The 25,379-nt window shown below is 34.8% G+C and overlaps 2 protein-coding genes across 2 annotated transcripts; both read right to left on the reverse strand.

Annotated features, from left to right (window-relative positions):
- Positions 1-6,780: 6,780 nt before the first annotated feature.
- On the reverse strand, positions 6,781-13,842 carry LOC120011966 (ubiquitin-conjugating enzyme E2 variant 1B-like). The gene is made up of 5 exons (XM_038863169.1): positions 13,583-13,842; positions 11,820-11,959; positions 7,661-7,786; positions 7,457-7,583; positions 6,781-7,042 (listed from the first exon to the last, which is right to left on the reverse strand). Exons 1-5 carry the CDS (start codon positions 13,608-13,610, stop codon positions 6,984-6,986), a joined length of 480 nt encoding a protein of 159 aa, XP_038719097.1. The 5' UTR covers positions 13,611-13,842; the 3' UTR covers positions 6,781-6,983.
- Positions 13,843-22,610: 8,768 nt separating this feature from the next.
- On the reverse strand, positions 22,611-24,151 carry LOC120012478 (uncharacterized protein At3g50808-like). Its single transcript, XM_038863901.1, has 5 exons — positions 24,116-24,151; positions 23,853-24,023; positions 23,676-23,750; positions 22,866-23,028; positions 22,611-22,729 (listed from the first exon to the last, which is right to left on the reverse strand). The coding sequence occupies exons 1-5, from the start codon at positions 24,149-24,151 to the stop codon at positions 22,611-22,613; spliced, it is 564 nt and encodes a 187-aa protein (XP_038719829.1).
- Between the last annotated feature and the right edge of the window lie 1,228 nt (positions 24,152-25,379).

Raw genomic sequence — 25,379 nt, forward strand, 5'->3', positions numbered from 1 at the left:
ATAATTCTTTGATTCATGATTGGCAGTGATTGCAGCTACAAAGTGTAGATGTTTAGCAGATAGAGCTTGATGCAAATGCAAATTAGATGCAGCAGTTGGAACAGATGCAGCATTACAATCATACGTTTAAGGTAATCAGGGGTTTTTCTTATTCTTTTACTTACACATCATTCTTCACATTTGTTTCATTTTCAATAACAACCTTTTCTATTGATATGTCATCATGAATATCTACATTGTAACTTTCTAAATCATTATTTCTTTGTTTAAAAGGAAATTTATCCTCATGAAATCTAACATCCCTTGAGACAAAGACATCATTAGAATCCATGTCCATTAGTTTATATCCCTTGATGTTGGTTGGATAACCTAGAAAAACACAAGTCCTAGCTCTTGTGTCAAACTTAGATGACTGTTGTCTAAGAATCTTAGCATAACACAAACATCCAAAAGTTCTTAGGTGTTCATAGTTTGGTTCCTTGCCATATAATATATGATAAGGTGTCTTTTTGTCCAAAATTCTTATAGGCAGTTTATTTATCAAATGAACTGCAGTCTGAATGCAGGAACTCCAATATTGTTCTGGTATTCCAGCCTGAATTTTAATTGCCCTACTAACATTTAATAGATGTTGGTGCTTTCTCTCAACAATCCCATTTTGTTGAGGAGTATATGAGCATGTTTTTTGATGAATGATGCCTTCTTTATTATAGAAGTCCATCATATTGAATTCAAGACCATTGTTAGATATAAGAATTTAGATCTTAGTGTTGAATTGGCTCTTAACATAATTATTGAAAGACTCTATATGATTTGTTGTCTCAGATTTAGATTTCATCAAATAAACCCACGTGTATCTACTAAAATCATCAACCAAAGTTGAGAAATACTTATATTCATCAAAAGATGTTACATGATTAGGGCCCCAAATGTCAACATGAACTAATTCAAAAATAGCTAAACTTTTAGTTTCACTGAGGATGAAAGGTCTCCTTTTTATCTTTGCTAAAATGCAAACATCACAATCCTGACAATTTTCTACAAAATCAGAGCCTATCATTTCAGCTACTTTAGGTGAAGGGTGGCCTAATCTCTTGTGCCATGATTTATCCTTGACAACATTGTTCACTTGAATCAAGCTATTCTTCTTAGGCTTCAGCTCTTCAAGTAGGTAATATAAACCTTCATGCATGGTTCCTGAAATTGAGTTTGAATGTGCACTATTTCGATTGAGATATGTTGTGTTGATATTAGCCTAATTCTAAACATATATATTTGAGCATGATTCTTTGTGAAATTCTTTAGCTAATGACTAGTTTATAAGACATCTTTGGTGCTTGAGCGAGATTGGAAGGACTAGTTTTTAACCAAGGCTAACAACTCATTACGATCTAAAGAACTATAACAACCAATTAATCCCCTAAACCTTGTTCATGGCAGTCGACAATTGATTTCCTTAATTTCAGTTCCACTAAAACATGTGAATTCGGTTCGTTCCTTAGTCCTAGCTAGATGAATCTAATTGAGCATTCAATTGGTGGCCAATCAACCAAACAAACAATAGATTATGAGCATAGAAATTAAAGACAAGAATCATGAACCAAAATTATGCATTCAATTAATTGAAGTACTTACAATAATCATACTAGGCTACATCAAGCCCTAGCAAAGAAGTTTAGCTACTCATGTTATAAGAACACAAGGAAACTAAATATGAGAACATAATGAATCAAGAACAAGAACAAAGAGAAAAGCTAAAGACAAGAACAAGAGCAAAAGCTAGAGAATGTGGCTCTCCAATTCGTGTTTTCTATTGTGCTAGAGGACTCCCTTTTATAGTGGCAAAAGCTTCCTTCAATTAATGCCAAAATTCAAGTCAAATTCCTTGTATGACTCGGTCTCTTTGTTTTCTTCTTTCTTGCCAAAATATTTCCTTCAAAGTCCTTCATATCAAAGCTTCCTTGTGCCTTCCTTCCTCTCACGTCTCTTTCTTCCTATTGTCAAGTGGTGGCCCCACCTCTTTCACTCTTCAAAACCTTCCAAGATTCACTTTCCTTGATTTGATTAAATTTGCACGAGAAATCTCCATCAATTGAACTTCCTTTTTCAATGCAAGACAACCCTTGTTTTACATGTACACTCCTAATGCCAATCGGCTTCCTTCCCATGTACTGATTTTCAATTTAAAGTCAATACCAAAACCTTGTTTTAGTATCACGTGCAACATAAAATCTCTTGCTTCTAGTGCACTGCCACTTCCTTTGTCTCAACTCTCAAGGGTTTTATTTCATTTAATAGCCAAAAGTCCAAACCCTATTTCGTCATCACTTGTACATACGTTCTAATGCAAGAGCCGCAAGTCTTCTTTCCCATATTCGTATTGGATTCATCCCAAAGCAAGTATTTTTCATCACTTTCCTCATAAATATTCTGAAATCAAAATAATGAGAAGTTATGTATAATCCATGCTTAGTTCAATTAAAAGAGACAAAAACAAGTGTAAAGTAAGGTTTAATAATATGTAAAATATCATGCTATCAGTTCCCATCCCAGTTTTCTTCAAAGTGGTTAAGTCCTGCAAATAACAAGCGGCATGGGTGAAAACCAATGCACAATTACGGTTCATTACATCCTGCTTGTTGAAATCAGATTGAACTTGAAGTCTTTTACCAGTAACACATCTCTCAGATGAATGTTACATTTTAATTTTATATTTCCTACATGACTAATTTCATGTTCGTTTCCATTTGGCAGAGTAGCAAAAGAATTATGCATTTTCTTATATGCATGAAAGTGATTAGGCAAGCATGTTATATGATCTGTGGCTCCTGCATCAATAATCCAAGAAGAGGTTAAGTTTTTGTTACCTCCCATTGCAGATACTGAAGCAGAGTGATTTGCAGTGTCCATATTTTGATTTTGATTCTTCAAGTATGCCAAAAGCTGCTGGCATTGATCATTTGACAGTTGTGCAGATGATCCTTGAGAATTCTGTCCACCACCATCCACTCGATTCACACTTCTTTTGTCGTGAAAACCAGAATTTCTTGGCCTCTTGGTTGGATTATTCCCATCAGCTGGAAAACTCACCAATTTGAATCATTTATCAATATTATGATTTGTCTTGCTGCAATACCTGCAGAATAACTTTTCTTTCTCAGGAGTAGCTATTTTATTTAGTATGAAATCCTTATCCCCATTGTGAGAATTCCGAGCAGAAATTTGCATTGCCATAGAAACTTGAACTATTGATTCTTGTTTGGTACTTTGATTGACAGTAAGCTTCCTTTCCACTTGTCCCACCTGTGCAAAAGCTTTGCTAACTTCAGGTAGAGGGTCCATTAATAAAATTTGATTAGTCACATGCCCAAATGAGTCATTCAACCCCATCAAAAACTGTAAGAGTTTCTCTTTATTTTGTTACACCAGAGCAATCTTACCAACATTGCAAGTGTAGTGTCCACAACTGCATGTTGGTAGTTGCTTGTATTGATAGAGCTCATCCCAGAGAGCCTTCAGTCTAGCATAATATTCTGTGACCGTGGAATTCCCTTGCTTGATGTTAGAAATGGGTCTTGTAATCTTGAAGTCCATGGCTAGATTGGAAGCAGAGTACATGTTCTTCAAATCCATCCATAACTCATGTGAAGTTCTAGTTGTTGAGACACTGATTTGAATCTCCTGAGAAACGCAATTAGTGATCCAATTATTGACCAAGCTGTCACATTGATCCCAATCTTGCCGGTTGGGGTGACCTTCGTCTGGTGTGCTGAGAGTACCATCCACAGAAACCATTTTGTTTCTTGCTTTAAGTGCGTTGATGAACTGGTTGCTCCACAGGTGATAATTTCCTCCGGTTAGAGTTAATTTGATCAGACTTGAAGTGAAATTTGAGTTTGTAAGAAAGTATGGATTCCGGAAAGGGTTTTTGATTTATAGTCATTACTGGTTGTGAACCGTAAGATTGAGAGAATTGGAATTTTCGAATTGATCAAGCTGTTAAGGCTTTGAAGTATTAGGAACGAATTGATTAACCTGTGAAGTTTTTGAAGTACCAGGAAGGCTTGGGGATGGTAATCTTGAAACAAACTTGATACGCCCCATAGGCTCCGATACCATGTAAATAAATCAAAGGGAAAGTTTGAATATCGTAAACCAAATCTTGGTTGAGTACAATTGCTTGAGCAAAGCAAGAAGAAGAGCAAACTGAACATATACAGAGAGCAGGGACAAGATGACCGTTGGTGGTCTTGTCAAAGATTGAAAATAAGGTAAAAGAAGAAACAAATCTTCAACGGTCGAAGAGAAGGAAAACGACGACGTTGGCTTTAAGCATAAAACGATGTTGTGTCAAGAAGAGTCTGGTAACAATTGAAAACAACGTGAGAATGACATCATAAAGTCTAACAATGAATAGGACCGAATGAGAAAGTCGTGAATGAAAAGGGGGCGAAACTACGTGCAAACTGACCCCCTCAAAATTTTTTAATTAGTGCTAATTACATAGTAATTTTAAAAAAGACCCCCTGAATTTTCAATTTAGACCCCCCTCTTGCAAAAAATTATGTTCAAATGGTTGAAACAAGAACACATGTGACAATTATTACTTATCCTATTTTTTAAACTTTTGATTTTTAGTGTTATTTTTCGTACTTTCAATGATATAATTAACAGATAATCCCAAAAAAATTTCTGGGGAGCTGCCCTAAGACCCCCGCTTAGCTTTGTCATCTCAACATAAAATCTAGTGTCCAACCCCGACGACCCCCCTCCTTGTATGTCCTGGTTTCACCCCTAGAATGAAACATCATTTCATCCTTCAACCTAACGTTGGTTAAATAATATATTAATTTTACAATAGATTTAAAGTGTTAGTTATCACAATATATTAAAACATATATGGTCCGTGTCTCATGTGCCTCGCAATATCAATGTTTCTGCGCATAATCTAGCGAAATATTCTTTTCAAGAGCAGGGGATGCGGGTGTGGATTGAGGAGGTGCTTATTGCCATCAAAGAAGTAATTCAAGATGAGAAGCGTGAATGGATTCAATTTGTGAGAAATGATTTCTTTGGATAGTTTGTTTAGTTTTGAATAGAAGTTTGTGGACCTACACTTATACTATGCTTATAAAAAAAAAACTATGCTTATAAACTCTTAATTCCTGCCTCATTGATTCCCGTTAGAAAACTTCTTAATTATCATCTAAAATAGAAACAACAACAAAAAAGATAATATAGATATATAGTAATAATAATAACAACATCATTATATATCTATATGTATTTTGAATGATGATTTTGTACCAGAAGGATTTAGTTTTATGCAAATATTAAATAGATTTTCAGAATGAAATTATCTAATCAATGAGTTTTAGCTAGTTCTATATTATCCTATTTAAATACCTTATTATCCTATTTAAAAATGTATATAACTATTTTTATAAGAAAATTTATATAACTTTAAAGCGTTAGTCATATACGTTTATATATCGTTTTGGTTATTACAATCCTTTTTAATATACTGTATGATATTTGAAAAAAATTAACTTAGGGGGAAATCATTTTGTTGGTTAATATTTTATGTCATTCTATTATTCGCTATATATTTGATTCAAAAATATTTCAATGTTGAGGGAATAAATAAATTAATTAGTAAATACTTTAAAAATCTTGCAGGTTTAGGAGGAAAAAAAGGTGAAATGTTAATATTTTATGTTATTCTATTATCCACTATATATTTGATTCAAAAATATTTCAATGTTGAGGGAATAAATAAATAAATTAATTAATTAATACTTTAAAAATCTTGCAAGTTTAGGAGGGAAAAAATTATTAATAAGTAATACTTATATTATAATTTAAATAATGATAAAGGATAATCATTAAATTGGAATTTAGATAAACGATAATTTAAATGGTTGTTAGATAATTATGACTAAATAACTAAAACATAATAAAAATTGAAATATCTGAAAAATAATAAAAATTAAAAAAAAAAAAAAATTGGAAGTTTGGGAGGGAAAAAATGTGGAGTTATATATATATAGGCATAAATGGAAAATCAATAATGAGGAAATAATCGTTAATATATAACCACATGGACAAAAATGGAATAAAAATTTATGATGGGGGCATAAGTGGAAATATCCCGTGTTGCAACAGTTACATTACGGCAGTAGTCGATTCACCTCTCATGATCGGCAACCAAACAGCAGACAGCGCCAAACGCGCCGGTAGACCGCGACATGGTCCGTTCGTTGGGTGGCAGCCCGAGTGGCAGAGCACTCATAGTCACAACTAGCTAGCAACGTGTATATATATATATATATATATATATATGTAGAGACAATCACAATACATTTACATGCACCACAAAATATCAATTGGTATAAGAGCAAAGGTCTCCTTTAAATAGTTGAGGCCAATTTGGTACAATTGTTGTGTGACTTAGTTGTTGTAAAACATGATGATGAAAGAGGGTGCATCTATTCTAAGACCACCTTACTTTGATGGAAAAATACTCTCTTTGGGAAGGGCTGAAATGAGATCCTTCCTAAGAGCTGAAGCTGAAGACGAGAAAGAATGGTTGGAAATTGAAACTGGGTACTCGGTTCCTCAAAACAACCGAGGCAGATGGTTTCAAAAAAGACAATCCGGTTGACAAATGGGACACCAAGTTTTGGAGAATGATTTATTTATTTATTTCAATTTTGGAGTTACCTAAATATTTGAGTAAAAGCTTCGACAATGATAAAAATACACTCAAAATGCTGGAAATAGATAGGGAATCAAGAACACAAATCATATCAAAAGATAGAGAACAGTTATCAATTCATTCAATTATCCGCTCATTTAGCCACTTTTTGCCGGGACTAGGATCATAAATAAATAATAAAGCCTAACCAGTGACTGGAATCTTGTATTATTATATACAGTCATTCCTTCTTTCAACTCATCACATATTCATCTCTCAGATACACTTACATTATACAACACTTGAGCACTAGCCCCTTTTGATCAATTCTTGCCTCTTCATTACCTGAAATAGTGCTTCATGAAGTTATAATCAATACAAGGATAACAACACTCCACAGCCAAAAATGTAAGTACAAGCACCCTTGTGCATGCGCATTACTGCATCTAAACCATAAATGTAGAAAAGATGTAAGAAAATCATCCAGAATGGTTTGGCCATGAATAAGAGAGACAATAGTGCTTCCCCTTATGAAAAATTTAAGTATCCTCGCAAAGAGGAGAAGAGGGAGGTGGTCTTAAAAACATGGATGCAAGGGAAACAAAAGGGTGTGGAAACTATAAGATTCCTGGCAAATGAGAAATAATGTACTGAATACCAATTACTTAATATGTTTATATAGCGGATCCAAATTGAGGCTTTGAAATGACAATTATAAATAGAGAAACAATATAAGAACATTAGTAAGATTTGACACACCTTCAGGAGGCTGAGCTAGCTTACGGTTTTGCGAAGACATCATTTCTTTCTTCAACCGAGTCAATATGTCTTCCATCGTATACTCCCTTTGCCAATTAGCAAGCATGGGGAAAAGACTTGGTTCAACCTAGCAAGTTGGCCATCCATAAACACATTTTCAACTATTTTAAAAGAATGAACTGCACCAAAAGGAATTTCACTCACCAATCCACTTTCCTGGTTGACGCATGTCATGTTTATCCGAGTTTGGAACCTTACACTAGGTGGATTATCAGGATAATCCTTGTCGCAGAACAATTTCAACTGGTAAATGCGCCCCTCGTGAACAGTCTGGCAACAGAGTAAACAAATCGATGCATTTTCTTTATTCATAATATACTGAAAGGTTAAGATATACTGTTTACCGCAAAATTAAACCTCTGGTCTTAAAGCAATAGACCGTATATACAAAGAAATTTCCTTAAAAACTGCAGAACTTGAAGGGAAGATTTCATAGACCAAATCGAACACTTATAACTTATAAGCATATGCTTCGATACCATATTTAGACATGCCAGGAGGCATCGACAATTCCACACACACACACTCAGATGTGCTTGCATCATATACCAAATCAGTTAACATTGAACCTCTTGCGGAAAGAGAGAAACTAGCAAGAACTTCAATGATTATAAACTTCAAGTTTAACTTCAAGACGGAAGAAGACCAAGCCTAATTGAACTATAGATTTATTTCCTCATACCATAGACATGCATACCTCAAGTTTGCACAATATGCCCAAAGCTGTCCAATCTAGCGTTCCCTTTTTTTTTTCGAGCGTTCCCTTTGTCTAACCCAGTTTCCTTCTCAGAGGAGTTATCCCTCTCCAACCATACTAACCAGCATTTAATCATGGGGATCTACAGAAAAAGTTTCCTATTAATTCTCCTGAAAGCAAACTCCAGCTACACAACTCCATACTCAAGTTTCACTTATTACCGATAAAATTCCCATCATTTAGCAGATAGAAATTCCATATATTGTAGGTGCAGCTACAATACAATAGAATGTGGTTCGCAAATTCTACATCATTTTTTACAAAAACTACATCTTGGTCAGACTTTGCCTATGACGGTTATATGTCGTTAATATTTTACTCAAAGTGCTTCCCAACGGAAGTTTGCTCTGCCTATGTGACAATGATGCTGAACTTTCATTATAATAGGATCCAACTGAATAGTTTTTATCTCTAGAGAACCCAACGAAGTCTAATTTAGTTGATGTTCAGTTTATAAATTCTGTCTTCGTGAAACAGAATTTATAAAAAACTGTAATTGCAATCATCATGACACTTCTATAATCAAAAGAGTTCCCATTAATAGATTTGTCTCTGATGTAATAAAGATTCCTAGTTGCAGATCCAAAGAGCAGAAGATCATTTATCAATTTTTTCCTTGAAGCTCCTTCCTTGTTCCCATTTCCATAACTTTTCTATTTCCTTTAGAAGATCGCAAGCTTCAGCCTCCATCCCATTATAAGATACTCCCAGGAAATATCTCATCATTTTGGACTCAGCAGTGACCCGATTCAACATGCTTTCTCTGTGTGGCACTTTTTTTTATAAGGACTGTTCGGCAATTCCCTGTCCTTTTTTGCTCAATTGCATGCAATCACATATACAACAGGAGTGTTGGCGAGACGAACCGGAGAATCCATCTCAATTTCTCCTGACCCTTTTTTTATAAGCTCAAATCATTTTCCGGTGATCCCATATATCAAAAAAAGACCCTCGATTTTCAAGTATACTTGTGACTCAGAGAGCTGAAAGAACATTGGGGGGGGGGGGGGGGTCCGCAGTCATACTGATCAAATCATGTGCTTTGCTATTCCGCTAAATCTCTATCTTTATCTCTACGAGAGAATCCTTCCATATCATCTGCATCCTGCATCATTGTTCTGGCTCTTTCGAAGTGTTCTGACTTCTGAGTAACATCAAAGAGGGATCTTTGGCCTTACTTAGTGAGTTCCATTCAGGCACATATCAGGATAAGGTCTTTGGGGTTATGGGCTCTGGATTGGTATTCTGATACTTCCTTTTTGGTATTCAGGCTTTAGAGGGTTTAGGCTGAATTTGGTTAATGATGGCGTTCTCGGGTTTGTCGTTTCCATTTTGCTGCCACTCTTTGACATTTGTGGTAATCTTGAAAAGAATGTTGATAACGTTGCGTGGTTTCCTCAGGGGGGAAAAAAAGAGAAGATAATGTTGTGTGGTTGTGGATGAGCTGTTGTCTGTCGAAAGAGGTATCCCGTATCAGAGGATGAAGGGGCAATAACGATGGCAGGCATTGAGGGGGTAAAAAAGCGTCGGGAAAAATGTGACGATGGTAGCGATAAATGTCATGGTTTATATGGTGGGGGAAGGTAAGGGTGGGTTGGGTGACTATTAGCTTCTTAGTGTCCAACCTAGCATCACTCAGTAAAGGATAACAATATCATATAATTTCAGTCATTGTAAACAACACCTAGGCACAAGACTACAATGGGCGGGATCGGGGAAAACCTATGAAGCACTGACACGCCAAAAGGGTCTTCACACTGCCCTGAGTGCGTTCCGAGTGTGGTGCACCAACATACACACCGGCTGCGACAAGCCTGCAGCCCACACCCTATTTTTTTAAAAAAATTTTTTTTGGGCACTACTCCAATTCATCCGGGTTCAGCTCCAATTCGTATGGGATTCATATAGATGTTTTTGCAAAAAATGGCAGGTTAGTACCTACTATATGAAGGTTGGACACTTAGGTCAAAGAAAGAAACACTTTGCCATATAAGTACCTCTTTTCCACATAAGTACCTATTTTAAAATTTGATAATTACATAATCCCACATTTGCCCCCCTTCTCCAATAGGAATGGATATAAAAACTACCTAGATTTCAGACACATACTCTCCATCTCCACCATTATCACGTTTGCCTCCACCTCCACCACCGCCACTGTCCGCTCCATCTTCGCCACCGTCACCAACACCGTCGCTCCTCCACCACCATCGCATCTCCACCATCATTGCACCTCCACAATCATCTTCTTCATTTTTTTCATTAACCTTCTTCTTATTTTTATTAGTTTTCGTCTTTATCTTGTTAGATCTGAGATGTAATATGAGATTTGAGATCGTAATATGAGTTCAGATCTGAGATCATACAAATATGAGATCGTATGTTACTATTTAAATATTATTACATATATGATATTGTATGTTACTGTTTCAATGTAACTGTTTGAAACAGTAACATTACGTGAGCAAAACATACCAGCTTCGGGTCTCCCTTTCTAGTGGCCATTTTGGACAAAATATAGCTAGGCATCGTGCATCTTAGTGAGGGGAGTCTAACGTCAGTGGTGTAGAGAACCGTTACAGAAATCGTTTGGATTTGAGACTTTTTCTTTCATGTTACTGTTTATAACAGTAACATCATCATGTTAATGTATTAGACTAATATTGACCTACATTATCATGTTAATGTATTGGCGTCGTAATGTAGAACGATGTACTATAGATTGAGTATTTTTTACGGTCATTTGCTCCAGTAAGAAATATGACAAGGGTTTTGTTTATTATGAAACAGTAATATGAACATGTCTGAATGATTTTGCAGAACTTGATAGATTAATTATTTTAGATCTAGCACTCATAAACTCAAGGAAATCCTAAACGAAAATCATGTACCCAACATCTACACCTAAATAAAAGTAAGGAAGAATAGAAACAATAGATCTAAAGTTTTTTAAGCTTTAAATTGCGAAAAAAATAGATCAAGAGAGAGAGAGAGAGAGATGGGAGAAGAAGAAGTAGAAGAAAGAAAAAAAGAGACGAAGAAGAAACAGAAAGAAAATAAAGAGAAGAAAGAGGTTGGGGTATAAAGGTAAATGATCATCACATGAGTACTTTTATGTCCATGTGTTTTTTTGTTAAACCTAAATGTTCAAAAGTACACTAATGGGTACCGGCTTGGCATTGTCCCATGCTCTTGTGTACAAATGGGCCATATTTGAGCCTAAGCCCAAAGGATTTCTAAGGGAATGAGGTTATCTAATACATGCCATTGGTTCGGAGACACAGCTTGAATTACATTTATATTAAGGTGATAATTTTGTCCCATAAAATTCGTGCCCAATTCACCGCAAACCTTTTCGTGAACTAGAACTCAAGGGCTATTATTTGAATCCAACATAGTTCAAGCATATAATGTTAGTACATCTATTTTCACCTTCCATATCCAGTCAGTTAAGCATGTAATATAGTTTAAGATGCAGAGATGCAAGCACACAAGGGTAGGAAGGGTGCAAGATAATAGAAACAACAAACAAAGAAAATCACATACATTGGGTGGACCAATAATAGTTCCTGTCCATGACTGCATTAAAACATCGTCAGCATCATCCATGCCATAGCTGACTGTTCCATCCCCAATTCCCTTTTCTCCTCTTTCAAGCTCATCCAGTAATCTGAAATTCCTAGGAACTGCAAGTGATGGCAAAATTCAGCCACATTATTATAACCACGCTCCGTATTCAAGAACCACGAAGATACAAAATAATGACAGAGACCAATAAAACAATATTATGGCCAGAGAAACAAGTTTCAAAATATTTTATCTCAGAAGCTGATAAAGAACGACAGTTTCAATTGCGTACATTTACTTACAAAAGATACTATTTACCCCAGGGAAATGTCATACATTGTTTGAGAAGAAGAATGACCGATAAAACTAACCTGAACAATAGAACATACCCAACTAAAGTTAACATCCAACCAAAATGTACAGAACTATAATACATCTACTGAAAATTTTTGATGAAACATATGTTGCTATGGTGTTCCTAACATGGGTGGTCCTTTGCTAATAAAACGCATGTGATTCTACAATTCGTATTCTCATCTTTATTCTCTGCTTTCCAAGTATACACAGAAAATAAGCACCACGCAGAATATAAATAAGGCATCCTCACTTGATTATATGAACACATTAACGGTTCAAGTCCTCTCTTCACATGTTTCCCTAGTTAGACAGTACTATGTAGTGGCTTGTTCAGAACTTGATCTTCGCACACAGCATTTATTAAATGATAGCTGTGCACTAAATGAGTTAGGCATGCTTGTGTTTGTTTAGATCCCATAGAGAGAAACCTGAGCAATCAATAAAAGTACACCCAAATAATTTGAATATGAAATTTCCAATTTGGAGGTACCAAGTTCAAATTTCGTTCATTTTGACAGTGGAGTACAGACACTCATGTAGCTCAAGTCCCGGTGCGACTCTGATGAGACAAAATACAAAGCAAAGAGATAGAAATATAAGCAGCTATAACTATTCTGACTGGATTATTCTCATTTTGTTTAGAGACCAACATACAAGCAGATCCATTTTAACCACATCAGGAACCTAATGAACTCTTTTCCTCATAAGAGGTAAGTCGTCACAAAATGAACCTCCTACACCATAACAAACCTAACCACTTTAAATTCTCTATGAAACAAGTTTAAATATGCTTCAAGCTGCAACAATATGCTTAGCCTACAAAGGTTTATCACATATAGTGAAGAACAGTATGAGAACGCAGGGGAGGGGTAGATTGTGGGTGGATGCCAATGAAAGAGCAAATTTCTTCAAGGAAGTTTATCACTAAACTACAGATTCTAATGACACACCTTCAGAGACCCACTCCAAAACATCCAGAACAATTACAAAGGCCTTTTCTGTCTGCCATTACCATATGCTTTCTGGTTTAACTAATATTATTCAAGAAACAAATTATCAAAGCACGTAATGTGGCTGAGTATTCGTTGAAGACCTACATTAAGTCATTAACTAAAAAGCTCTCGAATACCATTCTACCCGTCAAAAGGCAAAAACCCCACGAATTCAACTCAAACGTCTAACCATTTCAAGCATTCAAAACCAAAATCCACACAAACCCTATTGAAGAATATACGATCCGAGAACACCTAATCACGTATCCAAAAAGTACATACAGACTATGAGTTCAATTGCGACAAATTGGGACCAACTGAAACAAGGAAATCATAAAAAGTAACTGAATTGAAGATAGAAGAAAACAAGGGTGTCCAAAAAAGTTTACTAACCAACAACACTGGATCCTTCAGAGCCCATTACTGGATATTGAAATTTAGCAAGACGAAGAAGAAAGAGACTAGGGTTTCCAAGAGATCGTTTCTGCTTTCAATTGCAGATGAAAGACTGGTGATGGTGGAGATTGATAGCCAGATACTCCAAAAAAGTAGAGTCAGAAATGCCTTTCCAGTTCCATCGTCGGCACGATGGATTACCCCTAGCTCCTGACCCCTGAACTATATATACAACAGTAAATACACCCCCTCAGACCAACTCGAATGGACCAAGTCCTTGAAAATACACTTTATGGAGGTTTTGGATTATTATAACTGTATAATGGATGAAAATAAACACATAATAATTTTATAGATACTTGAATTTTGAAGTGTTTTTGAAATTATGAATAGTTCAATAACCATATAAATCAATAAAATCTCGTCATTTGTACTCAAGAGAGAGAAAGAGAGACAAAAGGGAGGGAAAATAATTTATAATTGATGTTATGAAATACTTAAAAAAGTGTTACAATTATAGCATACACACTTAATATTTGTTTTTGACATTATTATCAAGACATATTAAGTATTACATTCTCCGTTACAATTGGAGATGCTCTAAATTTGGTCATGCGCTTGTCAAAATGTTTCAGCTTTTAAATATTTTATATAGGATGAGTGAATAAATTTAAGCAAAAATTATTGCAGGGGTTTTATTCCCTCACTTGTCTAAAAAAGTTTTTTTTTTTAATGAGTGCTATATACTGTAACACCTAGAAAATTTACCAAGTACGTCATAAAAATTTTTTTTTACACGTATAGAATTACTAGGATTTTATGCAGAAGTTTTCTTTGAGACATGGTTAAAAATAATAATAAGATTATAAAATAAATAGAAAATTTTCGTAGTTAACACTTAATGAAATTTAATAAACTAAATATTACAACTTGAATTTTGATATGGGGAAACAAACAAACTATATGTACATTCATACCTATCATAGCAGTATGATAGTGATCTATGAAATATTAAAATGTACAGAGCATATAAAGACTCTGTGTGATAGGTGTGAACCTAGCAAAGTGACAAATCAAAAGTTTCGATTGAGATACAATGGAAAACAAGTAGTGAAAGAATTAATTGGTGGAGAAAGAACATGGAGAACTATTGTTTTCTACAGAAGAGAGAATAAAGGATAAAATCCAATGATGATAGGAGGACCAATAAGAGGAAGAGTTGGTACGGGAATAGGTAATTGTGTGCAGGAGAGGGATAATGTCAGACAAGTAAATGCATAAGAGACCAATGGGATTAATGACTTTTAAATAAAAGAAAATGAATGAAGAAATTGGAACCGTGAGATGGCATGGGGATGATAAAAAAAAAAGAGAAGAAGAGAGAGGAGAACTAGAGTTAATAATGCTATGACAGTTGTGTGATAGCAAAGAGATGAAATGACTTGAGTTAATAGAGATGATTTGGAATTAATGATGCCCTGGTTTGATGTGTTAATATGGAGAAGTTGAAAGAAAATCAATCAATCGTTGTGCATGAAGGACACCTAACAAGAGAGGAAATAACAGAGGTGGATTTATGGAAAATTGGGAGGCCATAAGAAGACATTTGAGCAAAGAAGTCTCATACAGAAAGAAGCTGAGCGTGAGAGGAAAGGGGAGAGGAAGATGGTGTAAAAAAAAAGAAGAAGAAGGAAATACAAACAGCAAGAACACCGAGTGTCCAGGTAAGAGAAAATCCAACCTTGTTGTGAGATAATTATTGACACTTGAATAAGCATCTAATGAGGTGAATCTATTTTTTGCTAAGGTTCTGTGAAAAAGTAAGGGAAGTACAGAGTGGACAATCAAGAAAAGTACCAAGAAGGAAAGAAGGGCTCTCCAACGTTTGAAAGAGTGTAAGTAAAGGTGAATCAATTCCTATTAGTTGATGGTTTAGAATAGCAGTGTAATGTTATGAGGAAATGAGGTAATGCATGTGACCTTGGGTGAGGTTTGGAGCAAACAGGTTAGATGGGTGTCTTAAGCATGATCTAAGTACATGCATGGAAGAATAAACATAGATCCATGCATCCATGATAATCTTGAAAGCTGTAATGAATCACACATGTGGTGGATACTAAAGTGTGAAAATAAGGATTAGATGACATACAAATCACGAGACATTTGTAAAGTGTACATTATTATAAAAAGTGAAGTGAATCTTGCATTTGATAGATTACTGAGAAGGAAAAATGGAGTATCCATGCATGAAATGATTTTTGAAGAGTTTTCAATTAAATACAAGATAATAGGTGAATTTTCATCCAGATGTACAGGACCTATACCCTTAAAATTTTCGTACAAGTATGTAACCTGTAAGCTATATATATATGCCGAATGATATACTTTTGGTATATAAAAATGTTGACTAACACTGCTCTATCTATTTGATATATAAATGTGTGGTAAACCGAGTATAACCAGATTGTGTTTAAGTGCGTGATATAGTCAAGTCAGGCGAAATTTGTGTTTTCAAAACTGGGAAAATACGGTCACTCGGGATGAAATTTTAAAGATTAATAAACTCAGGTCATACAATAAAAATATACTTAATATGTCCATTAAGCTTGTGTACTTGTTGAAGTAAAAGTAAATAATTTGACTAAGAACGGAGGACGTTGGGCCAAGCCTTGTTTACGATAAAAGAAAAGGGAAAGGCCCCACTCAAACTTGAATTGTCAGCAAAGGTGAGAGTTGTCACCATTACTACATTCAAAGTATTTTAATGTGACTAGAAAGTTATTTGAGGTGTTTTATGTGAGAAAAGCATTTGTTTTATATGCAAGTTGTTTGACATGTTTTATTGAGAAATGCATGTGTTTTAAATGTTCAAGTATTATGCCAAATTGTGATTTATGCGAGTGGCTATGAAATAGGAATACGGTAGTACTACACATCCCTAAAATATATATCCCTAAACTTACATAACTAGGTGGCATGCCACCTAGACATGATGACAAAGCAATTTAAAAAAATTTTGAATAGCTTACCTGTAAAAGAAAAATATAATAAAAGCAAAAGAAAAATTTTAAAATAATTTCTCTCTCTTTGTGTCTCTCTCTTGCCTCTCTCCCCATCCTCCACCCATCCCCTCATTCTCTCTTCTCTCTCCACCTCTCCCCCTCCTCCTCAAGATCCATGGCATCAACATTGTGACTCGGGTTTCCATCGACAACCTCCTTCTCAAGCTCTTCCTTTCGATTCGGGTTTCCATCTATTTTTCTCCATCCCTTGCCGTTAATGGCGTCTACCAGCAAATTTGAGCCTCCAATGATGCTGTCTAGGGAGATCTTGAGACCTACAAGAAGAAGAAAAGACACTTGATGTTTCTTGTTCAATATATTCATCTTCAACGACGATGACCTACAAGATCCCTTACTGTTTCCTTTTGTTTCACCCATTCATATTGTCGATCTGGGCTTATTTTAATGATTGAAGTGTACAATGCCTTATTACATTATTTTGAAGGGGCATAGTATCTTATTACACTGTCCAGATTGGACAGTGTAAAAAAGGCACTGAGTCAATTTGTTGTGTTTTAGTTGTCATAGAAAATGAATTGAAATTATTGTAGATGGAATTTTCATGAGATTTTATACTTTGACTTCTTATTACTCATTGAATTTAATTAATTACACTGTCAATATAATTAATTACACTGTCCAATAGAACAACGTGATAAGAAACTGTATCCATTTGAGTCAAAGCATCTAAATAGGATATTGCCTTATTACATTGTCTAGTTGCAAATAACGTGAATAATCATGATTTTCCAAAAGAGATCTCGCACTAAGGCACTTTCTTTATTTTGGACAACGCAAACAAACCTTACAGGTACTTATTACACTGTCAAAATAATTAGTTACACTGTCCATTAGGACAGCGCAATAAAGAACCGTATCTATTGGAGCCAAAACATCCCAATAGGATATTATCTTATTACATTGTCTAGTTATTAATAGCGTGACCAATCATCATTTTCCAAAATAGATCACAACAATTTCTCCATTTTGAACAACGCAAACAAACCTTGCAATGACTTATTACACTATCAATAAATTAGTTACATTGCGTAATAAGAAAATGTATCTATTTGATGTGATGATAGAAGTGGTCTTTCATGTACGGATGTAATTGTGACTGATTCATGTAGAATTACGTTCGACAACCTGTTCAATCTCTATAACTCAGAGACCAACCCAATCAATAGCAATTCTTATTTTACATACACGTCTATACACTATTGTTCAAGAACAATAAACACAAAAACCAAACTACACATATTGATAATTAATAAACCAAAGAACAGCTGACTATTGAGACGTAAATGGGAGATGAAAGGAGAGAAACGAAAGCATTTGGCAAAGGAGAAAGGACATGATGGTGAGGAAAGAGAGAGTGAAGAGTGAGAAGCGACAGAGGAGGAAGAGAGAGAAAATCATGCTCTGGAAGTGACGGGAAGCGAGTGGCGACGGCACGACTGAGAGAGGAAGCCATGGTTGGTGAGTTGGGCGATTGAGCTTGTAGAAGCGTCAGTGGCAGATGATCTGCCATTTTGGAATTGGAAGCATCCATGAAACGTCACCCTTGTTGTGAGAAGAAAGAGAGAGAAAGATAAGAACGAGAGAGAGGAGAGAGACATGTGAGAGAAGAAAGAGAGATTAATAAGAAAAGAAACTCCCATGAGAGAGAAACGAGAGAAAATATACAACTTTTTTTATTTTTGTAATTCAATCTAGGTGGCATGTTAGGTTGGCATGCCACATAGATTAGGGAAGTTTAGGGATGGAAAAATTAGGGACACATATCATTTTCGATATGAATATTGCTTTTAAAGATACCATTGCATATGCTCGGCAACACAAAGTTTGAAACATATTATATTGGAATAATGACTTCGTGATTTGAGAATTCAAGTGATGATTATATGATTTGAGAATACCATTTAAATGTTTTGAAATTGTTTAAAGGAGATGGAGTTGTCTTGCTAAGCAATGCCGAGATGTTGAACATCATTAAATTTTCTACTAAATACAATTAATACTTGTGAAGATGTGATTTCAAACTCCCTGTGCTACATTCTTTGTTACTTGGAAATTGACGGATATTTATTGCATTGCCTGTGCACATGACCACCCCAACCCTGGCCCGGTTGTGGGTTATGCAACTAGTCCCATAGTGTGACTAGAATTAATGGTGTGGTGGAAGCGATTATATTGCCACACCCTTGAAATAATTTTGTCACGATCTTTCAGACGGGAAAGCATACAAGTGGAATTCCCACTTACTAACCGGATTGATGAATTCGGGAGTGACCGTACTTGGGAATATTTTCATATGATTTGTGATTTGACGTTACATTTTTTATAGAAAGAACATTTTTCACAATTATTATTCCGCTGTCCATTTCTTTCATTAAATCTCTTATTTAATCACCTATTTCTTTAAAAATATAATATGAATGATATCATTTAAATTACTAGTATTTCTTGAATGCTGAACTTTAATAGCTAAAAGTTTGTTCTATGATTAGCTTGACTAACACTCTTACATGTTTTCCATACATGTAGATTAATGGGAGTGCTAAGTGAAGAGTTCTAGGCATTTTAAGGGCCAAGGTTTTGTAATAAGTTTAGATTCTCATAAACAGATGTAACAACTTATATATATTAGATCCATAAGTATGTATTTGCTTTGTGACGTTTGTATGAAATATTAAGTAATTTGGAATATTGATGTTAAGATGATGAGAGCATTTTAAGGGCCAAGGTTTTGTAATAAGTCTAGATTCTCATAAAGAGATGTAAGAACTTATATATATTAGATCCATAAGTATGTATTTGCTTTGTGACGTTTGTATGAAATATTAAATAATTTGGAATATTGATGTTAAGATGATGAGATCCGATAATTAAGGCTTGCGGTATTTTGATTGTGTGAACCCGAGTAATCAAGAAAGTACGAATAGTTATCGTGCCGTGCAACTACCGTGAAGAATTTGGAGCATTACATATACCCCACCAGTTATTAAGTACACCTCAAAATCTCGTCAAATAGTCAATCGTTAAACATTCATTGTCCCTACCATATATATGAGCCCCAAATTCTTCACCATTCTCCTTCTATGTTCTTCTTCATCAGCTAGAATGAAACCCACCCAAATCCTCTGTTCATCTTCGACGGAGGCGCTAACGACGGAGAATAGATGGATTACGGAGAAAGAGAAACCGACGGCGACCACTTCCTCTACGGAGAAGAGTTTGATGACGAGGAACATGTTAGTTTCACCATTTGTGTGCACTTTTTACATTCTCTGCTCATACACCGAGAAGCATGCACTTTAGCATGCAGCAATCTAGTAGAAACACCGAAAAGCTACACATGGACCCCACTACGAAGAAGCAACTGCAAAGTCACATGCTCGTCAAGTGTTCGACAATATGCCTGAACTGAATGTGGTGTCGTCAACTACCGTAATTAGCCACTCTACCCGCCCGTCATTCACTCTTCGACCGTGCTGGGAGATCTTTATTTGGGGAGGCAATTCCATGCTTGCGCAATGAAGATGGACCTGCACCCTGTTGAGATGTTGTCAATCTTTTTATTAAGGTGCTAAGACGAATCTAGATTTCCTTTTATTTTTAGTGCAGCTGCCAATATAGCAGCACTTGGAATAGGAAGGAGCTTTCATGGATTGTGCTATATATTAAGATCCTAGGTAAGCTTGATGTGTCTAGGAAAATATAGCCATTGTGGAAATTTAAGATTGATTCAACCTGTCTTAATCGAATAGATTAAGTAATATGCGAATAATGTGCTTTCACAAATGTAATGAACTATGCCCTGTCTTATACATCCTTGTTAATGGTTTGTCTTGGTGATTTATATTTTTTATGCTCTTGTCTTGTTCAATTCTTTTGTTATCTGCTCTGGTAATGTTGTATTCTTGTATGCAAATAATGTGCAGCAAAGTCTGAATTAAGATGGCATCAAATTCTAATCTTGAAGGTTCATCCCAAAGTGATAGTGACAATAACAAAAATGTAAAGGGGAACACTGATCCAGCATGGAGGTATTATAATCATGTGTATAAACCGATTCAACTGGAAGAACAAAGAGTAAAATAATATGTATGTACTGTCTCAAAGAGATTAAATGTGGTGGAATAAATTGTTTTAAACCTATTTAACTGGAGTTAGTGGTCAAGGAGTTGAGAGATGCAAGAAGGTTCAAGCTGAGGTTCAGAATGAAATGTTGTCAAATGTTACATCTTACGAGAATAAAAAAGCCAAGCCCAAGAGCATTACGAGGATCAACATGAAGATGGTCCTAGAGCTAAAAATGAAGAAGTTGAAGATGTGATGTGCAAGAGAACTAACACTGCAAAAAGAGGGATGAAGGTTCCTGCTGAGATTAAAGTATAATGATGATGTGCCACCAAACCAAAGACGATTTAATGCTGAAATGAGTACCTCATTTTTCACTGAGGATGTTGTTGGAGCAACTCAAGTTAGTGAACAAAATAACTGATGCTTGGTTCATGAACTTTTTATTTGGAACTTTGTGTTTGTGTTTGGATTTGGACTTGGAACTTGAAACTTGAAACTTGAAACTTTGTGTTTGGATTTTGTTTATTTTACAACTTTGTGTTTGGTTCATGATTTGTTTATTTGAATCATGAATTGTTTAATGAAAGGCTTGGCCAACTTTCTCATTCTACAGGTTGTTTATTTGTTCTTTTAATCTTGCATTCAAATCTTCTTTTGTTTTTGTTTGGACATAATTCAATCTATTTGACCATTAACTTGTTCATGACTTCATATGGGTATTTCATTTTTATTTTTTATTTTTGGGGTATGTGTAATTGTGTATTGGTAGTGATAGTAGTATATAACTACATAGTATATGCTATATAGTATATAGTTATATACTAAATTACTAATTGCTAAATATTATATTAAATTTTTATTATTTTATTATTTATTAAAAATTTGTTGTTCAACCTTCATTGTAACGGTTGAAACTTAAAAATATTGAACATTTAGTTTTGACGGTTTGATACGTGGATCGGTTTTTAAAATTATGTCTCCAAACTCTAATTTTAATAAAAAAATAAAAAAAAAACCTAAAAACTGATATTTTGGGCTCGAAATCTCTTTCATCATTCCAATTTGATCATTCCCGAATTATATTTTGTACCCATCTCAAAGCTATTTGTCTCTCTTCTTCTTATGTTTCTTTTTTCTTTTGTTACTTCTTGTTCTTCTTCTACTACTACTAGTTTATTGTAACTGATTAGAACATTTTCAAATACTAGTAATCAAAACACTAATTTGATTATTGCTATATTAATACTTTGATACCTCATTTGATTTCTCAGAAAGTCACCAACTCCAACCCAAATAACCAAAAGAGTAACCATTTTTCAAATCTATTTTAAAAACCTCATTTAAGTTAGCTCATTTAATTACATCACTAAACATTTGATAAAAATACAACACACCATGATATGATAAGTTTGATGCAAGCCAAGACCTACAAGATTAGGATAGTTCAAGAAGTCACTCGATCGGGTGTAGCGGTTGAACCTTGAAACCCTTGAACCTTCAGCATTGACGATTCGATGTGTGGGTCGGGTTTAAAACTATGCTAAACATGATCATTAGATCTGTTATTGTAGCTACGTGACATATCTATTAGATCTTTATTTTAGTAATGTGGAACTTTTTCTCATTTTATTGATGTGAGATTTTTCTAAACCAAGCAACACACAATTATCGATGCAAATCAATTACTAAAGAATATGTATTTAAAGAATCAGTTAAGCTAGGAAATGGTCCTAAAATAAAAAAACAAAATTAAGAAATAAATACCCATTTCTTTATTGGAAACCTACCACGACTTATGATTGAAAAAGACGAAAATGGTTACAAAATTAAGCTTTTATTATAATCTCTAGCTATTATTGTTATTATCATACATGAAATCAAAACATTGGGGCCCTAAATGGGACTCCTTTTCTTGATGATTGTCTTGGTTTTAACTTCACAATGTTCTCATCAATCCGCTTTTCGTCTGCGTCTTTGTGATTTTCTCCATCAACGGCTAAAACCTGTGAAGGATTAAGGAAATGTTGGTAGGTAGGAAACATGCAATGCCTGTATGCCCTGTTAATTAAAACATTTAATAGCCAGGACCAGAGTTGATCAATATTTAATTAGCGAAACATATATATATATACATACCTTGCATTCAATGCTGCAATAGAGAGTGTTGTCTTGCAAGCTTCGGCCACAAACAATGCAACTGTAAAAATCCCTCGAATTGTTTTCTTGTCGTTGCTGCCGCAAAGTTGATGATCTTCGTCTCAAGAACAGCACTTTTGCCTTGTTAGTACGATAAGTCTGTCACAACAATAGACTTGTTATCCTATAACATATATCACACAAACACATATATACACACAAACGCTTATCAAAAAATATATATACACGCACACAACACAGTACACAAACATCATTGTTTATGCATGCTATGAACTTTTGAAATAAAATTACTATAATAAGAGTTGGCTCCTTAACGGTTCTTGGATCAGTATTTTAATGTCATCAATAATCTCCGGTTACATTCAATCATATATATTTGGAGAGAAGCCAATGCGGTATATAGCGGATATCATGGCAAAGAAGGGCGTAGATAGGAAAAATATGATGGTGGCTTGGCTTTTAGATTCCTGTCTAACCTGATCAATGCGGTTGCGGATTTGGAGTGGATAGCTAGGCATCTTAATTATGTTGGTTGCTTGGTTCCCAGTTTTGTGAATGCATGTTGGCTTAGTACTGAATCTAATCTCTGCGTCGCTCCATTCCCCCCTCCCCAGCTCTTTTTTGTAAAAAGTAAAAAATACGATGAAAAAGTTCACAGTAGAGAAATCAAATATCCTTGGTTTGTTTCAAGAAAAATCATAAATTTTCATTATTTGTTTGTAGAAAGACATAAGTAAAGTAACAATGGAGTCCATATATATATATATATATATATATATACATACCTGTATGCCTGAACAATCAAAGAGCTTACGCAGATCTTGTCGCTTGATTACATCACTGTAGACGTATCTACGAATCTATATTAGAATCCAATCCATACATACATGAAGATTATAAAACTAATTCAATTCATCAAAAAGAAAGAAACAATGACAGAATATAATTCACCTACTAGAGACCTTAACGTGCTTATGCGATGTGTGATTAGGAAGACAACTAGGGCACAAAGACGATAAACAGTCGATGCAAAATCTGTCCAATTCCGTCTTCTTTGAACTTCCATGGACGTCGCAGCCGATGAAGAATTTACTTCTGCTCATGACATTGATCCATGAAGGTACAGATACCACCTATGAAATCAAAATCAATTACATATAAATATATGTTTTTGTGTGTGAAAAGAAAGAGAAATGAAAAGCAAATAAGGAGGAATTGTGTGCACTTGTTTTTCTGATTCATGGAGTCCTCTGGTGACCATAGTTGTTTTCTTTGAATGGCAGAGAGAGACTCAAGTTTCTTTGTTTATATCATTCCTACATATATATTAGATAGAGAAGTACTAGCTAGATTATCTGCAGCCCCACTTCACTAGAATTCTAATTAAGAACTTGTGTTAAATAAACTAAATTTCTTATAGAAATTCGATTGCTAATTAATCAATTAAATAATGGTTGTTTTAATAATAATCAATTAATTATTGGTTGTAACAAATTCCTCCTTAGGCTTGGACTTCTTTTGTAGGACGATATTTATAATTAATTATATATTATAAAAACGGTTTTAATAAATAGGGACAAAAGTGAGAAATGATGTGGTGTGGGTCTAGATAACTATCATGGGAAAAAAAGATGTCCTTGTGTGCAAAGAAATTTGTGGAGAACTCACATCTTCTCACTTCTTGTTGATCTCGTTCATTTCTAAAAGGAAAATTAAAAAAATGTGTAAAGATATCTTTTGTGATTTTACATTGGTTTTGGCATCTAGCTGAAAACTTTGAATATCCCTCTCCCTTATTGTGGGTAGGAGATAATGCACTCATCTTAAATGAAACACTTAGTGGTGGACTCAGGAATTGTGATCTTTGGGAGCACAAAAATAATTCGGGGATTCGGGAGTAACGCCTACGGAATTTTTTTTGGGTTCTTTATATAATGGATTTTCAAATATAGACAAAAAACATGTTAATAATATTTCAAAACAATAAAAAATATTATAATTTATCACAATTATTTTCTGTGAATTTTCATATTTTGAGAATGTGATATTACAACATTAATAATAGTTTTAATCAACTCAATTTTCCATATAACATACGATATAATCATTCAAAAATTGATAGGACTTAGGAGAGTTGGGTCAAAATTACTTAGTGGGCTTGACAAGGTAAATGACACACAATAAAGTTGGGTTAGAGATTGAGGGGCTTGGGCCATTGGGCTTTACAAGGTAAATAGCACACAATAAAATGGAGTTAGGGCCTAGAACTTAGGAGGGTTGGGTCAAAATTATTTAGTAGACTGGGGGCTTATGTATCAAATTATCAAAAACACATGCATACATAGTGGAAAATTTGGAAATTTACTGGGGGCCTGTGCCCCCAGTCTATATAAGGTAGGTTAGCCACTGGAAACACTGACGATTCCTTCCAAGGAACTACTTTTGGGGTGGGTGGGGTTTGAGAGACAACAATGGTGATTTTTTTTGTA

Source organism: Tripterygium wilfordii, chromosome 13 (genome assembly GCF_013401445.1).
Source record: "Tripterygium wilfordii isolate XIE 37 chromosome 13, ASM1340144v1, whole genome shotgun sequence".
NCBI lineage: Eukaryota > Viridiplantae > Streptophyta > Magnoliopsida > Celastrales > Celastraceae > Tripterygium > Tripterygium wilfordii.

Coding starts and splice junctions, on each gene's coding strand:
- LOC120011966 (XM_038863169.1), bottom strand. CDS start 13,610: ATGGGCTCTGAAGGATCCAGTGTTGTTG. Junction 7,584..7,660: donor TCAACCAGGAAAGTGGATTG/GTGAGTGAAATT, acceptor CCAACTTGCTAG/GTTGAACCAAGTCTTTTCCC. Junction 7,043..7,456: donor GCTAGCTCAGCCTCCTGAAG/GTGTGTCAAATC, acceptor GCACTATTTCAG/GTAATGAAGAGGCAAGAATT.
- LOC120012478 (XM_038863901.1), bottom strand. CDS start 24,151: ATGGTCACCAGAGGACTCCATGAATCAGAAAAACAA. Junction 24,024..24,115: donor TCCATGAATCAGAAAAACAA/GTGCACACAATT, acceptor TTGATTTCATAG/GTGGTATCTGTACCTTCATG. Junction 22,730..22,865: donor CAGCATTGAATGCAAGGTAT/GTATATATATAT, acceptor CACAGGTTTTAG/CCGTTGATGGAGAAAATCAC.